At 38.0% G+C, this 20,527-nt stretch overlaps 1 protein-coding gene and 1 pseudogene across 1 annotated transcript; both read left to right on the forward strand.

The window, feature by feature from the left end:
- The first annotated feature begins 5,110 nt into the window (after positions 1-5,110).
- On the forward strand, positions 5,111-5,323 carry LOC128111606 (keratin-associated protein 20-2-like). Its single transcript, XM_052739859.1, has one exon. It carries the CDS (start codon positions 5,111-5,113, stop codon positions 5,321-5,323), a length of 213 nt encoding a protein of 70 aa, XP_052595819.1.
- A 1,795-nt stretch (positions 5,324-7,118) lies between these two features.
- On the forward strand, positions 7,119-7,307 carry LOC128111630 (keratin-associated protein 20-2-like; annotated as a pseudogene).
- The last annotated feature ends 13,220 nt before the right edge of the window (positions 7,308-20,527 follow it).

Consider the following 20,527-nt stretch of genomic DNA (forward strand, 5'->3'; position numbering starts at 1 on the left):
ATGTCCTTTTTGAACATTCTTCTATTGGTAGACATTTTTATTATGTTCATATTCCTGCTGTTATTATGTCACAATGAATTTCATAGTGCAAACATTTCTCTGAGATCAACTCCTTTTGTCTCCTATTTAATCTATGAGAATGCTCATGAAGTAGTGCTCTAAATATCTGGGTGTAGTTTCTACACTACCTTCTATACTGACTGTCACCATACACATTCTAACTGTTTATAGGGTTTCCATTACTTCACCTGTTCTCTAACACTCATTTTCTTTTTAATATCCATTTTATCAACAACTACAGAGTTCAATCATTGTGACTTTGACTTGCAGTTTTGAAAATTCACCTTTGGTCATCTGTAGATTTTCTTTTGAAAAATATTTATATTTTTCCAATTATTTTAATGTCAATTAATTTTCAGCATGCTGTTTATTTGTAGACATTTCACATAAATTTTGGGTTTTGACTTCCTATTCTTTGTATAGAATAGTGTGTGAATCATCCTGCTAGGCAAAACCTTTTAGATGGATATAAGAAAACCTTTCTATTTTCTTTCTGTTGATGGTACTTTTGAAGTCACATCCAGTTATTTATGACAACAAGCAAATAATCTTTTCCAGTGTGTATTCCTTTTCTTATTAGTTCTTAGAGAACCTCATACCTGTATTTGAATAAAATTCATCATTCCCCATCTCTTCTCAGACTCCCTCACTTTATGCCTGACCAACTTTGTGTCCACTTTTTTTTTCTTAAACTCATAAAGCCCAATTTATGTTGCCTATGTCCTATAGGATGGGTTGCCATCACCTGGGTATAGTTGACCTACCCAGGTAAACTCCCCTAAAACACTAACACTCTACCTCTGGCAGCTATCAAATGGCAACTTATATAAAAGTAGGAATGTGTGCACACTTCTTCATTCTATGGTGGAGTTTATCTGGCTTGAGCTTGCACAGGTCCTGTGCATACTGTCGCATCTTTTGTGAGTTCATAATGAAACTGCCTGCCAGGTCTAAAAAAACACTGTTTCCCTGTACCAACCTATCATCTTCCTAGTTAGAGCTGAGATGATAACACAATGAGACTCTGTGTATTTTGACCAGTTTGGGATCTCTGTGATAATCACCATCTACTGCAACAATGCATGCTCTGACCAAAGTTGAGAGGTGCACTAATCTACAAGTATAGCAATATCATGAGTAGTCTTTTTAAAATTGAGTCTATTTATCTATATACTAGTAGTTGGTTCTCCCTTAGGGTCTCTTTGCAGGTTATTGGCCAAATATAGGTGCCAGGTAAGGGTTGCATCTGTCCAAACAAACAAATTCAGTAAGAATGAGATAGATTGTTTCCATGCTGTTCATGTCACTATTACACCTGGCACACATATTTAAATATCAGTCTTTTTTTTTGTTCTTGGTTTTTCAAGACAGCATTTCTCTTTGTAGTTTTGGTGCCTGTTCTGGATCTCACTCTGTAGACCAGGCTGGCCTTGAACTCACAGAGATCGGCCTGCCTCTGCCTTCCAAGGGCTGGGATTAAAGGTGTTAGCCACCACTACCCAGCTTCAGTCATATTTTTTTTAGTTCACCGTTCACAGTTAGTTAAAACTGATCAAACTGATCGTGTGTTTTATCTCCCAGGTAAAAGCTATGCAATTGGGATGAAGCTTCCAGGTCAGTACAAGCATGGTTTCTCCATGTTTTGAGACTCAACTATATCTTTAACAATAAATAGAGTGCTATTGTCAGATTTTGGAGGGCAAACAATACTATTGACAATAGCTTGTAATATTTGGAGGTCTATGGGACACTACTGGCCAAGAATTTCAAAAGGCACTCATTTATGGCAAAGGGCTTTTTATTTGTTAGTCAGCAATGTCTACTATGAGTATTGTTAGTTCATTACAGAGTTACTCCATTTAAATATATATTGAGTGCAAATTTCTACAGCAGAAAACAAATTTCCATACAACTTTATATGAGTCCTTAATGTTAGTTATCTCTCTTTTCCTGCATTTCCATCCACTACCCTATTTAACCCTTCTTGTTCCCATTATAATTTTTACCCTTTGATAATACTGCACTCTATCTCAACTCCCTTGAAAGCACCTTCCACTGATATGTGCACATGGCCCCATATGAATATTATGACCTCTAAAGAGCGATGATAATCAGAACTGCATGGTGCTGACATCAAAATAGACACAGTGAAAATGGAATTTGACAAAGCATAACACATGAACTCAGTGTCACAGGAAAAGACTTTAGGGAAAGAACAAGAGTAACTCAGGACTTAAAAGCAGAAATACATAAATGTGACCTCAAAAAACTAAAAAGCTATGTACAGCAAAGAATGCCATCATTCAAGTGAAGAAGGAACCTATATTATGGGGGAAAGCTTGATCTGTAATGTCTGATAGAAGCTTAGACTCAAGAATACACAAAGAACACAAAAAGCTGTACATCAAGGAAAGAAACTTTCCAATTATTAAGTAGAGAATGGAACTAAATAGGTGTCTTTCAAATGATGAAGTAGTTTTGCATGAGAAACATATTCCAAATGTATTACATCTTAGCAAACATGGAAATACAAACCAGAACTACTTTAAGATTTCTTCTCACCTCAGTCAGAATAGCTATGGTGTAATACACAACTGACCACAAATGCTGGTGTGGATTTGGAGAAAGGGGAACATTTATTTTTAGTTGGTGGGAGTACAAACTTGTGAAGCCACTGTGAAAATTAGTATGGGGGTTACTCAAAGGAATCTAGCAATAGATCTATTACACAATTCAGCTATATCATGCTTGGTCATAGAAACAAAGGTTTCTATATCATAGCATACTTGCTTATCTTCAGTAAACCCATGAAATAGAGATAGTCTTGCTGTCCATCTACAGATAAAGTTATATTAAAACTGTGTTACATTTCCACAATGGGACATGATCCAACTGTTAAGAAAAGTGAAATTGTGAAAATTACAGCTGAATGGATGAAGCAGGTTTGTGGATGTTAGCTATAATTCTTCAAATATGTATTCCCTTTGCAGTGTCCCATGTAATGTTATAGTAATTCTGTGGATTCAGGTCTATGTATATTCCTTTCATTTATGGTTTTATTTTATATATAGTTTCAGATATAAGCACTTTCTTCACATCTCTATATACAAGAATGGCTTTGTTACATAATGATCAAGATTCTACCACTGGCAGTATTTGTGTGTCCCAAGAATTTCATGTTGGACACTCTGATATCAGAGGGAAATCTTCTCATGAAATTGTCCAATAGCTACATTTACCGTGGAGCCACCTCATTTACATAGATTTGTGTCTTTGTCAAACTCCCTGAATAAATGCTTAGTTACATGTATTTCATTTTAGATAAACATGTATTTTGGTAAATGTTTAAAGTTCAAACTTTAAACCTTTCAATGATGGTTTGTCACCTTTCATACCAATATTCCCTTCATCAGCTATAAACTGAGACAAAGTACAGATGTCTTTTCTGATCTCTTAAGGAGTCTATACAGTTTTTACTTACTATCTATCTATCTTTCTTCTTTCTTTTTGTAAGTGAACTATTTTAGGGATTCCATCTAAAGTTTTGTGAGTGCTATGTATGCATATTCTGAAGCGGAATATGTCCATAGAATTTCTACACATATATATGTGTAAGTGCATGGGTATAGGTATGTTGTATTTTTCTGTCACATGTGTGTGTGGTGTAAGCACGCAGGTATTTGAGTAGATGGTTCGATGTGTGTAGTTGCTAAATGAGCACAATGTGTCATGCTCTTCACTCTGTCTACCTACTTTACTCCCATGAGATTGGGTCTCTCATGGGACATGGTTCTAGGTTGTCAATCAGGATATCATAGTAATCCTCTTGTATACTGCCCCTATAATACTGGGATTTAGCAATGTGAATTTACTCTACTTTTTGTGTGGGTTTTAAGGATTTTAACTACATCCTCATACTGGCACAAAAAGTACTTATCCACCTAACTGTTAGTTAAACTCATAAAGTTACATATCTCTTGTTTCTCTGTAAAGCTTATGTGACCATTATTTCAAAAGTAGTTTATAAATATTGACCTTGGTTCACCCCCAATAAAATCATAATGCCTTTCATGGTTACACCTTTAAGACCTTCACATGGGCTCTATATGGGAAAAACAGTACCTATAGTTTATGCACATTAAATGGTCTTGTATTTTAGGCTATTTTTTAAATTTATAATTAATTTAATTTTACATACCAGCCATGAATTCCCCTGTCCTCCTTCCTCCCCTCCCCTCCTACCAATCCACCCCCTATTCTCACCTCCTCCAAGGCAAGGACTCCCCTGGGGATTCAGCTCCACCTGGTAGATTCAGTTGAGGCAGGTCCAGTCCCCTCCTCCCTTTACCTAGGTTGAGCAAAGTGTCCCAGCATAGGCCCTTGGTTCCAAAAAGCCAGCTCATACACTAAGGGCAGGTTCTGGTCCTACTGTCTGGGGGCCTCCTATTAGTTCAAGCTAATCAACTGTCTCACTTAACCAGAGGGCCTGATCCAGTTCAATGGGGACTCCTCAGCTATTGGTTTATAGTTCACGTGTTTCCACTAGTTTGGCTATTTGTCCCTGTGCTTTTTCCAATTATGGTCTCAATATCTCTTGCTAAGCTAATTTTAAAGCAACGTGTAGTAAGACTAATCCAAAATAACAAAATAGAAGGAGAAAAAACTGATCTTTCTGTGGGGTAATGAAAATCCAACATATGTAAAAAGGAGAAAACAATGTCGTGATTTATATCATCTGATAGAATCCTGTGCTGTTCCATTAAGCTATGTGAAGAATGGCTTAGAGACCTGAAAATTACATCAGATTCTATATTTGACTATGGGACCTGAGGTAGAAGCACAATTATCTCAGTTATGCAGCCTTCTATGCCCAGTAAATCCGGGAACTCGTGATGTTTTCTGAGGCACTGTGGAGAGATGTGTGATGCTGCAATGCCTGTGGTTTTCCCCAGCAACAACCCAGGTGTATAAAAGGCCCTTGGCAGATGGTGACAGCCAGACTCAAGGAACCTACCGGTTATCATCCTCTGAACAGTCCACTCCTGACACCATGTGTTACTATGGCAGATATTATGGAGGCCTGGGCTATGGCTATGGTGGCCTAGGCTATGGCTATGGCTGTGGCTATGGCTGTGGCTATGGTGGCTATGGTGGCTATGGTGGCTATGGTGGCTATGGTGGCTATGGTGGCTATGGCGGCTATGGTTATGGCTGCTGCCGCCCACTGTGCTGTAGAAGGTACTGGTCCTATGGATTCTACTGAGGAGATTCTGCAGCTGCTCACTCCAACTTTCTTCACTTGAGGTTCTCAGATCTTCATAAATTCCAACCTTAGTTCAAACTATCTGAGGAATAATGAATGAAACACAACACGGCCACTTATTCTTCTATTTAATTTGAATGTGTGAATATTTGCAGCAAAGATCCTCATTGTCATCATAATGTCATGTAAAATGTGATCTGTTTGCATCCTCCCCCATTCTATGAAATGATAATCTTTTAAATAAAGTATTTCTTTCTTTCCTCATGTCTTTCTAAATGTGAGTTGTGCATTAGTGTTTTTATATCTGGTTACAATGGTGTGATTGTGTATAAATGGGAGATAAGTAATGGAAAGAATGTGAGAGAGCAGGAAGGAGGGAGAGAAAGGGGAAGACAGAGGGAAGGATGGAAGAGAAGAAAGGAGGGAGGAAGGAGTAAATAGAAGGAACTATTCTCTTTAAACATTCTCCTTTCGTAGACATTTTTATTATGTTCACATTCTTGCTATTACAATGTCATGATGATTTTGGTAGTGCAAATATTTCTCTGAGAGGAAATGCTTTTGACTGCTGGCTAAATTTTGATTACTAACCCAAGTTAGTTCTCTGAATATCTTGGGTGTAGCATCCACCGTACCTTCTCTAATGACTGTCACTTTCATACTCCTGCTGTGTACAGGGTTCCCTTGACTTCACCTTTCTCTAGCACCTTAATATCCATTTTATTAACAACTACGGGGAAATAACTCATTGTGACTTTGACTTATGATGTTGAAAATTCACCCTTGGTCATCTATAGATTTTCTTTTGAAAATTATTTATGATAATTCTCTTATTAATTTCATATCATGGAACATGGTGCTGACAATCATTATGTCATAGTTATCTATCTGTCTGTATGCTAGCCCTTTAGCATTGGGGTGTAAGAATGTGAATACACCCAACTTCCTATGTAGCTTCTGGGGATTTTTAACTATACCCTCATGCTTGCACAGCAAGAGCTCTTATAAACAGATCTCCACAGTGTTAATTAAACTCATAAAGTTACATGTCTCTGATTTCTCTGCAATGATCCTGTGACCATGATTTTAAAAGAAGTTTATATTGACCTTGGTTCACCTACAAAATCATAATGTCTTTCATAGTTACAATTTCAAGACCTCCAAATGGAGTCTCTAACAGAAACACACAGTACCTACAGTTTATGAACATTAAATGGTCATGTATTTTTGGATGACTTTAAACCAACATGTAATAAAATTCTTAGAAATAAATCCAAATACATTAATATGAAATGTCAGCTACCAACCAACATTTGTTATGTTGCAAATAACATAACCAGTTATTCAGAAGAAAGACTCAAGAAACATGCTCCTCTCGATAAAACTCATTCAAAATAAGGAAACAGAAGGAAAATAATCCACTTTCTTTCTCAAACTAAAAAAAAAGTAAAAAGCATAAAACTATGTAATGATTTATATCTTCTGACAGAATCATGTCATGTATTCACTAATCTACAATGAAGAATAGTGTAGAGAGTTGAAAATTAGATCAGACTCCACAATTTGACTATGGGATCCTGTAGGAGCACAATTATATCTGCTATTCAGCCTTTTATGTCTGATAGATCATGACACTCATGATGTTGACTAAAGCACAGTGCAGAGATGTGTGACATTGCAATGCCTGCGGCATTCCTCAACAGCAACGCAGGTGTATAAAAGCCCTTGGCAGATAGTGGCATCCAGACAAGAAACATACCACTAGTCTTCAGCTGAACTGTCCTCTCCTGACATCATGTGTTACCATGGCAGCTACTATGGAAGCCTGGGCTGTGGCTATAGTGGCCTAGGCTATGGCTATGGCTATAGCTATGGTAGTTATGGTGGCTATGGCAGCTCTTGGATGCAGTAGCTATGGTGCTATGGTTATGGCTGCTGCCACCCACTGTGCTCTAGAGGATACTGGTCTTATGGCTTCTACTGAGGAGTTTCTACAGCTGCTCAGAATGTTACCCACCATCTGCTGTCCAACTGAAGTGCTTGTAAGTTTTTTCACTTCAGGAACTCTTAAATAACTTCAAATATTCTAGCTTTATAACCAAATGTCTGAGGAAAATAAATGAAACTCAGCATCCTTAGCTTGTCTCAACACTTTTAACTGGATGGTGTGAGCATTTTGGTACCATCTTCAAAATGTTCTGTCATGTGATGAAATATGACTCTCAACTTGAGTATAAAAGTATAAGAATTATCAAATAAACATTCTACTATGAATATGCATTTCTTATAGTTTATTAAACATAATCAGTTTCCATATGCTTGTGCATTTGTATCTGTTTGGTCTCATGTATGTAGTCACATGGGAGAGGAGTGAGGGAAATAAAGATGAGATATAAGATATTGACTAGGAGGAGAAATAAAAGAGTAAAATGGAGAGGGAAGAAAGGAGAAGAATTAAAAAAAGACAAACACATCTATTGATGCACATTTGTTCCATACATTTGCTATTCTGAACAATGTGACAGTGAACATGGTCATGTGGATAGTACTTTGAGATGGAATAGATTTCCTCTAGTTAAATATGCAGCAGTATGACCTCCATTTCTTATCACACGCACACACACACACACACAAATTATATATACATACTTAGTATATATTCTATATTATATGTGTACATACATAGTGCATATATACATATACATATACATATATATATAGTATATGTGCGCAGGGGGTGGTTCATGGTATAATATTTTCTGTCATGTCTACACCAACATTTCCACCATCAGTGAAGTGTTCCCTTTTCTCCACATGCTCTGTGACATTAACCTTTAGTCTTTCTATATTAGTCATTTTCCAGATGAGGGCTGCAATCTCATCTCAATCTGGCTTCACGTCTCTGAGATATTAGTGGAGTAGAACATTATTGTGCCTTTTTGGCCATTTGTATGTTTTCTTTCAATAAAGGTATTTCCTAATTCTCTGTTATTTTAGCGTCAATTTATTTTATTTTGACTCTCATATAAATTTTGTTTATTAACACCCTATCTGTTGTATTTGTTTTATTCCCTTGTGTAGACTCCTTTTGTACAGTTCATTTTCTGTTGTACAGAAGACCCTTAGTTGGATATATGAAAAGTTGTCTATTTTCATGGTTTTTCCTCTTATGTGTGTAGCATGCCCTTTACCAACTCAGCCATCTCCTGTCCCCTCGAACTAGTATTTCAATATAAATATAGTATTTCTCAACCCAAAGTCACACCACTTAGCTAGAAGAAACCCAAATATATGCTAAGTAGTTGTGGTTTGGTGATACTTAAGTAACTTTCCCAGGTCCTTGTCTCTGATCACTCTCCTTAGTCTCAAGTGGTTTTATAAAATGTAATGTAGTCAAGGTATTAATCATGAATCTGATGAATAGTTGGCAAAGATTTCCTTCATGTTTCATTAATCTGGTAATGGGTGTGCAGCAAGGCTTGTTTGTGTGTTTTGTGTGTGTGTGTGTGTGTGTGTGTGTGTGTGTGTGTGTGTGTGTGTTTTGTTTTGCTTTGTTCTGTTTTTATGCTATCCTGTATTATCCTGCTATCATGCTCAGTCTTGTCTACTGTACCATTGGAGTTCTTTCTTGAAAATGCATCTTGGAGAATTTTACTTATGTTTCCTCCTAAATTTCTCAGATTTTGGAACTAAAATTAAGAACGTAGGTCAATTTGAGTCATATTCTAGTTCCTTTTTTGTACACATAGATATTATGCTTTCCCCAGGACTATTTACTCAAGAGACTTTTTTTTTTTTTTTTGCAATGTAGCTTTTTGATATCTTTGTCAAAAATTAAGTAACCAGGGTGCTCTGGATTTTTCCCCTGGGCTTCCTGTTTTTGTTTTTGTTTTTTTTTTTTCGCCATTGGGCCACATGCCTGTTTTTATGCTAGTGGCATTTAGTGTCATTTACTACGGTTCTGTAGAATAATTTGAGATCAGTTTGGTACAGTTTGGTACATTACCTCCAGCATCGTTCTTTCTTTTAGCATTTTTTTTAGTATTAAAGAGCTCTTAGTTTTCACATGCCTTTTTGCCTTGCATTGCTCAATTCTGCTAAGAATGTAATTGACTTTCTGATAGAAATCACATTAAATCTGTATATGAATTTAGTAAATATGGTTCTTCTTACATCATCAATTCTGACAATCCATGAGCATGGATTTCATTCAATTATTTGCTGTCTTCTTCAGTTTTTCTTCAGTTCTTTAAAGTTCTCATTATGGAGCTTATTTAACTCCTTTATTAGAGTCAAGATAAGTTGTAAACTATTGTTAGTAAAATTTTTCTTTGGATGCTTTTTCTGAGTTTTTTTTTGAGATTTATTTTTATTATAAAAAATCATTTTAAATTTAAATATTTTGATCATATCCTTCCCCTCCCCCAAGTCCTTCCAGGCCCTCTATCCAACCCTACTTTAAGTTCTTTCTTAAAAATCAAACAAAAACCCAATATAACAACAAAACTCACCCAAAACAAAGGAAACAAAATAAAACCACACCAAAAGGGAAAAAAACCAACCACTAAACTATAACCAAATAAACACACACACACACACCAACAACAACAAAAACAAAACAAAACAAACACACTGTGGAGTTTAATTCTCTGTTGGTCAACCACTCCTGAACATAAGCCTGTCCTGGTTGATATATTCAGTGTCACTCTACTGGAAAAATCTGATTTTCCCTCTCTAAGAAGGTGAAAGTGACAGTTCAGTTGCTAAACTTTACCATAGTGGCTAGGTTTTCATTCATTCATTCATTCATTCATTCATTCATTTAAAAAAAAATATGACACAAAATATAATAAGATGAAACCAATCTGTCACATCAAAGTTGGCCAAGACAAACCAAAAAAAGGAGAAGGCCTTCCACAAACTGACAGCAGGGCCTCACTGCTGAAGACAACACCTACACAAATCCCTGAAGATGGAGATCTCAAGCCAGTGCCCACATAGATCCTTCACTCCTACATCCTAGCATCTTTGATACAGGAAAATGCTCTGCATGCTCTCAAAAGAGAAATGTAAACACCAACCCAGCCACAAAGCCTTTATCTACGATGGTGTCCTGCCTGCATGATACACTAGAGCAGTGGTGGCACAAAGCTTATGGGAGTCACCAGCCAGTATTGGCCTGATTTGACTTAAGACCTACTCCACAAGATGGAACTCCTACCTCACACTGCCTGGTGACCAAAACCATGAGACTAGATAGCCCAGGGACCTAGGGCAAAACCAAATAATACTAGTCTAAAAAATACCTAGTGATAAAGTGACTCCTAATGATATTCTGCTATACTCATAGATCAGTGTCTTGTTCAGACATCTTCAGAAAAGCTTCCTCTTATGGCAGATGGGAACAAATACAGAAAGTCAGACATTATCCAGAGAGTGAGAGATCGTGGAACATCCAGCCCTAAATAGATGTCGCCATCAAATTCCTCCCTTCAGAGCTCAGAGACCTTCACGGAAGAGGAGACAGAAATATTGTAAAAGCCAGAGGGGATGGAGAACAAGTATCCCTAAATCAACCTTTAATCCCAGCATCAGGAGGCAGAGGCAGACTTATCTCTGTGAGTTCGAGGCCAGCCTGGTCTATAGAGCGATTTCCAGAACAGGCTCCAAAGCTACACAGGGAAACCCTGTTTTGAAAAAAACAAAAACAAAAAAACAAAATCAAAAACAAACAAACAGAAAAAACCTCTACCTAAAAGTTGATGTTGGAACCACAACTCAATTGAGATTTGTTTCACAGTAACATCTCGAACACTACCATATGAGACATGGGACAAAGACAAGCATGCATAAAACCATCTGACCATTATCAAACGGCCATTGATGCTTTTCTAGAAAATTAGAATCAACATGTACAAGAAATACATGCACAGTAACTGAAAATGTGTTTATATAAGATGTAGATCACCACAAGTTGCCCAATCAAATAACCGATAACCAGACCATTCTTCATTAGGAAGACCCAGGAAATGTATTCACTGAGATAAGAGATATCCTATAATAACAAAACAAGCAAAACAAAAGAAATCAGAAAGAATTTTACCTATGAAATCTTTAAAGAAAACAGATTTCAAAAGTAAACAACTATTTTATTATTATTATTATATAACAGGGTCAGGCCATATGTACGCAATAAGGTAAATATAGAATGAGCTAGAGTCTTGAAAATAAAACCTGACCCTCATGTTGACACCCATGCTTTGACCATGAGATCATGACACAGGACATAATTATTTCAGTTATGCAGCTTTGTTCATCCAGTAAAACATGCACAGAGGAGAGATGTGGGCCACTATATTGTCTGGGGTTTCTCCACCAAAAACCCAGGTGTATAAAAGTCCTTTGGCAGATGATAACATCCAGACTCAAGGAACCTATTGTTTATCTTCTCTAACAGTCCACTCCTGATAACATGTGTTGCTATGGAGGATACTATGGAGGTCTGGGCTGTGGCTATGGCCGTGGTCATGGCTAGGGTGGCTATGATTATGGCTGCAGCTGCCCACTGTGCTGTAGAGAGTACAGGTCTGGTGGCTTCTGCTAAGGACTTTCTGCAGATGCCCAGCCTTTCTGACTGGAAATGCTTCTGAGTATTTTCATATAAGGAACTCAAATATACTTTTAAAACTTTTAGCCGGGCGGTGGTGGCGCACGCCTTTAATCCCAGCACTCGGGAGGCAGAGGCAGGTGGATCTCTGTGAGTTCGAGGCCAGCCTGGGCTACCAAGTGAGTCCCAGGAAAGGCGCAAAGCTACACAGAGAAACCCTGTCTCGAAAAAAAAAAAAAAAAAAAAAAAAAAACAACAACAAAAAAAAACTTTTAACTTTATACCAAAATACCTGAAAAATAATTGAAATACAATATAGTCATCTAATTCCTCATCTTCAGTCCAACTGTGATTATCTGCAAAAATGTTTTGTTATCTTCATCATGATCTCTAAAAATGTTTTCAACTTTAGCCCTGAATCTTTGTGTAAAAATATTTGTATTCTCAAACAACTAAAAGATTAAACAATACAAAACAATTTCTGTGTGTTTTATGCTTTTTTGTCTGTTTGGTCACATGTGGGGGTGGTTGTGGGAAAAACGGAGGGGAGTGAAGGAGAGGAAGATTGAGAGGGAGAAGGAAAAAGGAGGTAAATAAGTATGGAGGAGTGGACAGTAGAGAGAATGAAACATCCTTTCAGCAGCCGTCTATGGATGGACATTTGTTTGCTTTTATCACTTGATTCTGTAAACAATGGGACAATTAATTTGATAGTGCACCTATTTCTTTAAGATCCAATTATTTAGTCTACTTACAAGAGCAGTAATGTGACTTCTGTCACTTCCCTCTGTGTCTGCAAGCATGCCACATGCTATCATCTATCATGTCTGCACCAAGTTACATTCCCGTCAACAATAGAGAAGTTTTATTCATATGATCTGGAATATTCATCTTTTTCCTAATATGAATTATCTAACAGTTGTGGGGTCCAATCTCATCTTGCTCTTGATCTGGATCTCTGCACTATTAGTGAAGTAGAACACTATGTGTTCGCCTGTCCACCTGTATCTTCCCTTTTGAAAATGCCTGTTCCAATTCTTGGCTTATTTTAGCATCAGTTTATATTCTTTTGGCCATTTAGCTTAGCTATGTATACCCCATATAAACTTTGTTTATTCATTCCCTGCCTGATGTACTTGTTTTTTTTTTTCCTTTGTGTGGAGTTTCTTTATAAAGTTGACTGTTCTGTTCTTCAGAACTTTCTTAGTTGAATACATTAAAAGTTGTCTATTTTCACTTTATTCTTCTTATGTTTATGACATCTCTGTGTGTGTTTTACATGGGTTCATATGAATGTGTGTACACAGGTGTGTGTGTGTATGAATGTGCTCATGTGGAGAGGTTCCAAGTTAGGCTCTTCTGCCCTTCTCAGTTGCTCTCTACCTTACATACTGAGATAAAGTTATTAGAGCAGGAATTTGGCATTCTGGTTAGTCTGGCAATCTGACTTGCTTCAAATGATCTGCAAGGTAAACCCGTGAACTGCTACACTCAGCTGGTCTTAAGAAGTCTATCCTGGGTTTCATGTTGTTATTTCATACACACTGGTCATTTCATTTAGTTCTTGCTTATCCTATGCCAAATTGCCTTCCCTTACCCTCCCTGCTTTCATGTTCCATGGGTTGCATTATTCTCTTGTTTCCCCATTCTTCCAATATCTTTTCTTCTCATGGTGCCCTGTATAGTTGAATGATCTATTATGCAAAAGTATGCATGCACACACACACACACACACACACACACACACACACACACACAACACCAACACCAACACCACTAACAACAACAACAATTTAAAATAGATTTTGTGCATGATATAAGTTATGTAGCATTTGCCTTTCTTTTTCAATTTTTAGGATAAGATGTTTTCTAATTTAAAAAGTGTATTAATTGTTAAATCCATACAATGGATTTTAAAGATAGTCATTCCCTCAATTCCTACCCTTACCTTCTTTATCTCCACCAACTTTGAGATTACTGTTTTTGTTCTAATTTCTCCCATGGAGGCCAGTTTGTGTTGCCCAGCTTGTCTTGGCATGGAGGCCTGCTTTGGTGTGTGGCCAGCCTACCAGGGGTCCCATCACTAATGAAAATTGACCTTCCAAGCAGCTATCAAATCCTAATGGCTCCTCAGCTCCTGGTAGTCCAACTCCCTCCTCCTTCCAAAATGGGACTTTGTCTGATTGCTCAGATCTTAGGCATATTGTCACAATCTCTGTGAGTTCAAATGTCTATCTGCCCTGTTGTCTGGTAAACACTTCCCTTGAAGTCATTTCCCACCTCTGATTCTTACAATATTCCTGTCCCCTCTTCTGCAAAGTCCCAGAGCCTGTGTAAAGGGATGTGATATGAATGTCCAATTTAGGATTAAGAAGATCACTTTCTCTGTTACCTGCATATTAGCTGGATGGGGGAATGCTTCTTGTTAACTGCATTTATTGCAAGAAGCTATTCTGATGGGGGTTGAGGGATATAATGATCTATAAGTATGACAATAGCCATTAGTAATCATCTCGATAGTATGTCCATTTAACAGAAAAATTACTATTGGGTTCTCTCCTAGATCCCGTGAACCTGTTGTTTTTTAATTTTTATTATAATTTTATTTTATTTATTTATATTTATTTTTTATTTATTTTATTTATAATTTATGTTTTATTCATTTTATTCTTTCTACATGTATTGGGATGGGGAATATGCATATGGCATATCATAAGCCTGGAAGTCAGAGGAAAATAAGAGAATGGGTCTTCTCCTTCCACCTTATAGGACACTTAGATCAAACTCAGATTCAGGTGTGGGTGGTATGTTTCTTTAGCTACTGAGCCTTCTTATCAGCCCAGCATTTGTCTTTGGATTAATTTAAATGTAAGAGTTAGTAATAAGCCTGAGCTATTGCCCTGGCATTTGTAATTAATATTAAGCCTCTGGGTGGTTATTTGAGAGTGGCTGCTGGTTATTTGGGAACAGCTAGTCTGGACAGGAAAACTCCGTTTACATATGGCATTCCAATGTGTGGCTGAAATTTCCACATAAAACCTGATAAAATTTAAAGAAGGATTCTAGACACACAAAACCAAAATCAAGCACGGTTTCTTGGTAGCTCCATTTTCTGGGGTGGGCTTTGTTTGCTGGCAGTGAGCAGAGGCACATTTCCTTTAAGAGATGCAGGGGGAGGGGCTTGGTCTCATGTCATCTTGATATGCCAGACTTTGTTACCTCCCTATGGAGGCCTTACCCTCTTTGGGGAGTAGATGGGGGCATGGGGTGGGGAGGACCAGGAGGAGGGGAGGGAGGGAGAACTGTGGTGGTATGTAAAATGGAAAAAAAAAACTTGTAAACTAAATTTTAAAAAGAGGCGGCTTTCTGGCTCAGTGCCACTGACAAACATGGCCGCTCTTTTAAAAGGTCCTACAGCAAACACTCACATGGTGTTTATGAAAAGAGCCTCTAAATGGGTCACAGTGTGTTAGAAAATATGTGAAGGCTTGAGAGAAAAGAGAAAGAGTATATGCAGTCTTAGATTTTAAAATACAGTTTTAAAATAATAAATTAAATTCCTTGAGACTTACAGGCCGGCCCCCAGCTCCCATCTTGCTCCGGACGTCCCTTTTGGAACACTCGTGAGTACCCTTCCTTGCCCCAGACCCCATCCCTGGGCACCAGCCACTCCAGGGAAGACCTGCCCAACTCGGTCCCAGGTTCTGGCCACCGGGCAGGTTCCCTGCTAGCCGCACCGGGAAGGATCCCCTTCTCCAAGACCCCTGGCAGACCCTGCAGTCTCCACGCCCTGCCCCCACGCCCATCCGCCTGAGCCCCAAGCCTCTTCCTGAGACTTAGAGGCCGGCCCCCAGCTCCCATCTTGCTCCGGACTTCCCTTTTGGAACACTGACTTCCCTTTTGGAACACTGGTCTGTCTGAACCAAGTGTGCGGATAAGGCCAAGAACGAACCACAAGGAGATGGGCAGACGTCAAGGCAGAAACATATACAACAAAATGAATAGCAATACAGCATCACCAGGCCCTAGCCCTCCTCCAACACCTAGACCTGAACATCAGAAATTAGAAGAAGCAGAAGAAAACAGCCTTATGAATGACATCATGAAGAAGCTAGAGGCTTGCGTAGAGGAAAAGACAAAAAAATGTGAAGAACGCTGTAAACAACTAGAGGAAAGGGCAAACAAATTAGAAGAAATCAATAAAGTCCTGGAAGAAAACAATAAAATACTGAGAGAAAATCAAGAAAAATCAATGAAACAAATGAAGGAAACAGTCCAAGACCTGAAAAGGGAAATAGAAAAAATGAAGAAGACACAAACAGAGGGAATGCTGGAAATAGAAAATCTGAGAAAACGATTGGGAACTTCAGATGCAAGTATAATCAACAGAATGCAAGAGATGGAAGAGAGGATCTCTAGCGTTGAAGATACAGTAGAAGAAATACATTCATCAGTCAAAGAAAACACTAAAGCCAACAAAGTCATAAACCAAAATGTCCAAGAAATTTGGGACACCATGAAAAGACCAAACCTAAGAATAATAGGGGTCGAAGAAGGAGAAGAATACCAACTCAAGGGCACAGAAAATATATTCAACAAGATCATAGAAGAAAACTTTCCCAACTTAAAGAAGGAAATGCCTATGAAGATACAAGAAGCTTATAGAACACCAAACAGACTAGACCCCCAAAAAAAGTCCCCTCGCCACATAATAGTTAAACAACTAAACGTACAGAATAAAGAAAGAATATTAAGAGCAGCAAAGGAAAAAGGCCAAGTGACATATAAAGGCAAACCCATCAGAATAACACCCGATTTCTCAATGGAGACTTTGAAAGCCAGAAGAACCTGGACAGATGTAATGCAGACACTAAGAGACCATGGATGTCAACCTAGACTAATATACCCAGCAAAACTTTCAATCACCATAGATGGAGTGAACAAGACATTCCATGACAAAGCCAGATTTAAACAATACTTATCCACAAACCCAGCCCTACAGAAAGCACTAGAAGGAAAATTCCAATCTAAGGAAGTCAGATACACCCTCAAAAACACAGGCAACAGATAAAGCCACAGCAGTAAACCCCAACGTATAGAAGTACCCACACATCACCACCAAAAAATAACAGGAATGAACAATCACTGGTCATTAATTTCCCTCAATATCAATGGACTTAATTCACCTATAAAAAGACATAGGCTTACAGAATGGATACGAAAGCAGGACCCATCTTTCTGCTGCATACAAGAAACACATCTCAAATTCAAAGATAGACACTACCTAAAAATAAAAGGCTGGGAAAAGACTTTCCAATCAAACGGTCTTAAGAAACAAGCGGGTGTAGCCATCCTGATATCCAGCAAAATAAACTTCAAACTAAAATCAATCAAGAGAGATCAAGAAGGGCATTACATACTCATCACAGGAAAGATCCACCAAGATGAAGTCTCAATTCTGAATATTTATGCCCCAAACACAAGGGCACCCACATATGTAAAAGAAACATTACTAAAGCTTAAATCACATATAAAACCCCACACATTAATAGTGGGAGACCTCAACACCCCACTTTCACCACTGGACAGATCTCCCAAATTGAAACTTAACAGAGAAATAAAGGACTTAACTGATGTCATGACTCAAATGGACTTAATCGATATCTACAGAACATTCCATCCTAACAAAAAAGAATATACCTTCTTCTCAGCACCCCATGGAACCTTCTCTAAAATTGACCACATACTTGGCCACAAAACAAATCTAAACAGATACAAAACAATTGGAATAACCTCCTGTGTTCTATCAGACCACCATGGTCTAAAGTTGGATTTCAACAACAACAAAAACTACAGAAAACCTGCAATCTCATGGAAACTGAATAATACCCAACTGAATCACCAATGGGTTAAGGAAGAAATAAAGAAAGAAATTAAAGACTTCCTAGAGATCAATGAAAATGAAGACACCACATATCCAAATTTATGGGACACTATGAAAGCAGTACTAAGAGGGAAATTCATAGCACTAAATGCCCACATAAATAAGTTGGAGAAATCTCACACTAGAGACTTAACAGCATACCTGAAAGCTCTAGAACAAGAAGAAGCACAGTCTCCCAGGAAAAATAGACGCCAGGAAATTATCAAAGTGAGAGCTGAAATCAATAAAATAGAAACAAAGAGAACAATACAAAAAATTAATGAAACAAAGAGTTGGTTCTTTGAGAAAATCAACAAGATAGACAAGCCCTTATCCAAACTAACCAAAAGACAGAGAGAGAGCATCCAAATCAACAAAATCAGAAATGAAAAGGGGGACATAACAACAGACATTGAGGAAATCCAGAGAATCATCAGGTCATACTTCAAAAACCTCTATTCGACAAAACTGGAAAACCTAAAAGAAATGGATGACTTTCTGGATAGGTACCACATACCTAAGTTAAATCAAGACCAGATAAACTATTTAAATAGTCCAATAACCCCTAACGAAATAGAAACAGTCATTAAAAGTCTCCCAACCAAAAAAAGCCCAGGACCAGATGGTTTCAGCGCAGAATTCTACCAGATCTTCAAAGAAGAGTTAATACCAATACTCTCTAAATTGTTCCACACAATAGAAACAGAAGGAACATTACCAAACTCCTTCTACGAGGCTACAATTACCCTAATTCCTAAACCAAACAAGGATACAACAAAGAAAGAGAACTACAGACCGATCTCCCTCATGAACATTGATGCAAAAATACTCAATAAAATACTGGCAAACAGACTCCAAGAACACATCAAAACAATTATCCACCATGATCAAGTAGGATTCATTCCAGGGATGCAAGGGTGGTTCAACATACGAAAGTCCGTCAATGTAATACACCATATAAACAAACTCAAAGAAAAAAAAAAACATATGATCATCTCACTGGATGCAGAAAAGGCATTTGACAAAATCCAACACCCCTTCATGATAAAGGTATTGGAGCGATCAGGAATACAGGGAACATACCTAAACATAATAAAGGCAATTTACAGCAAGCCAACAGCCAACATCAAATTAAATGGAGAGAAACTCAAAGCAATTCCACTAAAATCAGGAACGAGGCAAGGCTGTCCACTCTCCCCATACTTATTCAATATAGTACTTGAAGTTCTAGCCAGAGCAATAAGACAACATAAGGAGATTAAGGGGATACAAATTGGAAAGGAAGAAGTCAAGCTTTCCCTATTTGCAGATGACATGATAGTATACTTGAGCGACCCCAAAGATTCCACCAAGGAACTGATACAGCTTATAAACACCTTCAGCAACATAGCAGGATACAAGATCAACTCAAAAAAATCAGTAGCCCTCCAATTACAATGGACAAAGAAGCGGAGAAGGAAATCAGAGATACATCACCCTTTACTATAGCCACAAATGACATAAAATACCTTGGGGTAACACTAACCAAGCAAGTAAAGGACCTATATGACAAGAACTTTAAGTCCCTGAAAAAAGAAATTGAAGAAGATGTCAGAAAATGGAAAGATCTCCCATGCTCATGGATAGGCAGGACTAACATAGTAAAAATGGCAATCTTACCAAAAGCAATCTACAGATTCAATGCAATCCCCATTAAAATACCAACACAATTCTTCACAGACCTGGAAAAAATAATACTCAACTTCATATGGAAAAACAAAAAACCCAGGATAGCCAAAGGAATCCTGTACAATAACACAACTTCTGGAGGCATCACGATCCCTGACTTCAAGCTCTACTATAGAGCTACAGTAATAAAAACAGCTTGTTACTGGCATAAAAACCGACATGTGGACCAATGGAATCGAATTGAAGACCCTGACATTAATCCGCACACCTATGAACATATGATTTTTGACAAAGAAGCCAAAAGTGCCCAATGGAAAAAAGAAAGCATCTTCAACAAATGGTGCTGGCAAAACTGGATATCAACATGTAGAAGGCTGCAAATAGATCCATATCTATCACCGTGCACAAAACTTAAGTCCAAGTGGATCAAGGACCTCAACATAAATCCAGCTACTCTGAACCTGCTAGAAGAGAAAGTAGGAAGTAGTCTTGAACGCATTGGCATAGGAGACTACTTCCTAAATAGAACACCAGTAGCACAGACTCTGAGACAAACAATCAATCAATGGGACCTCTTGAAACTGAGAAGCTTTTGTAGAGCAAAGGATACGGTCAACAAGGCAAAGCGACAGCCTACAGAATGGGAAAAGATCTTCACCAACCCCACATCTGACAGAGGACTGATATCCAGAATATATAAGGAATTCAAGAAATTAGACATCAAAATGCCCAACAGTCCAATTAAGAAATGGGCTATAGAACTAAACAGAGAATTCTCAACAGAGGAAACTCAAATGGCCGAAAGACATTTAAGGAACTGCTCAACATCCCTAATCATCAGGGAAATGCAAATCAAAACAACTCTGAGATACCACCTTACGCCTGTCAGAATGGCTAAGATCAAAAACACTGAAGACACCTTATGCTGGAGAGGATGTGGAGCTAGGGGAACTCTCCTCCACTGCTGGTGGGAATGCAAGCTTGTACAACCACTTTGGAAATCAAT

This window comes from Peromyscus californicus, unplaced genomic scaffold, assembly GCF_007827085.1.
Source record: "Peromyscus californicus insignis strain IS unplaced genomic scaffold, ASM782708v3 Scaffold_16__1_contigs__length_79575227, whole genome shotgun sequence".
Taxonomy (NCBI): domain Eukaryota; kingdom Metazoa; phylum Chordata; class Mammalia; order Rodentia; family Cricetidae; genus Peromyscus; species Peromyscus californicus.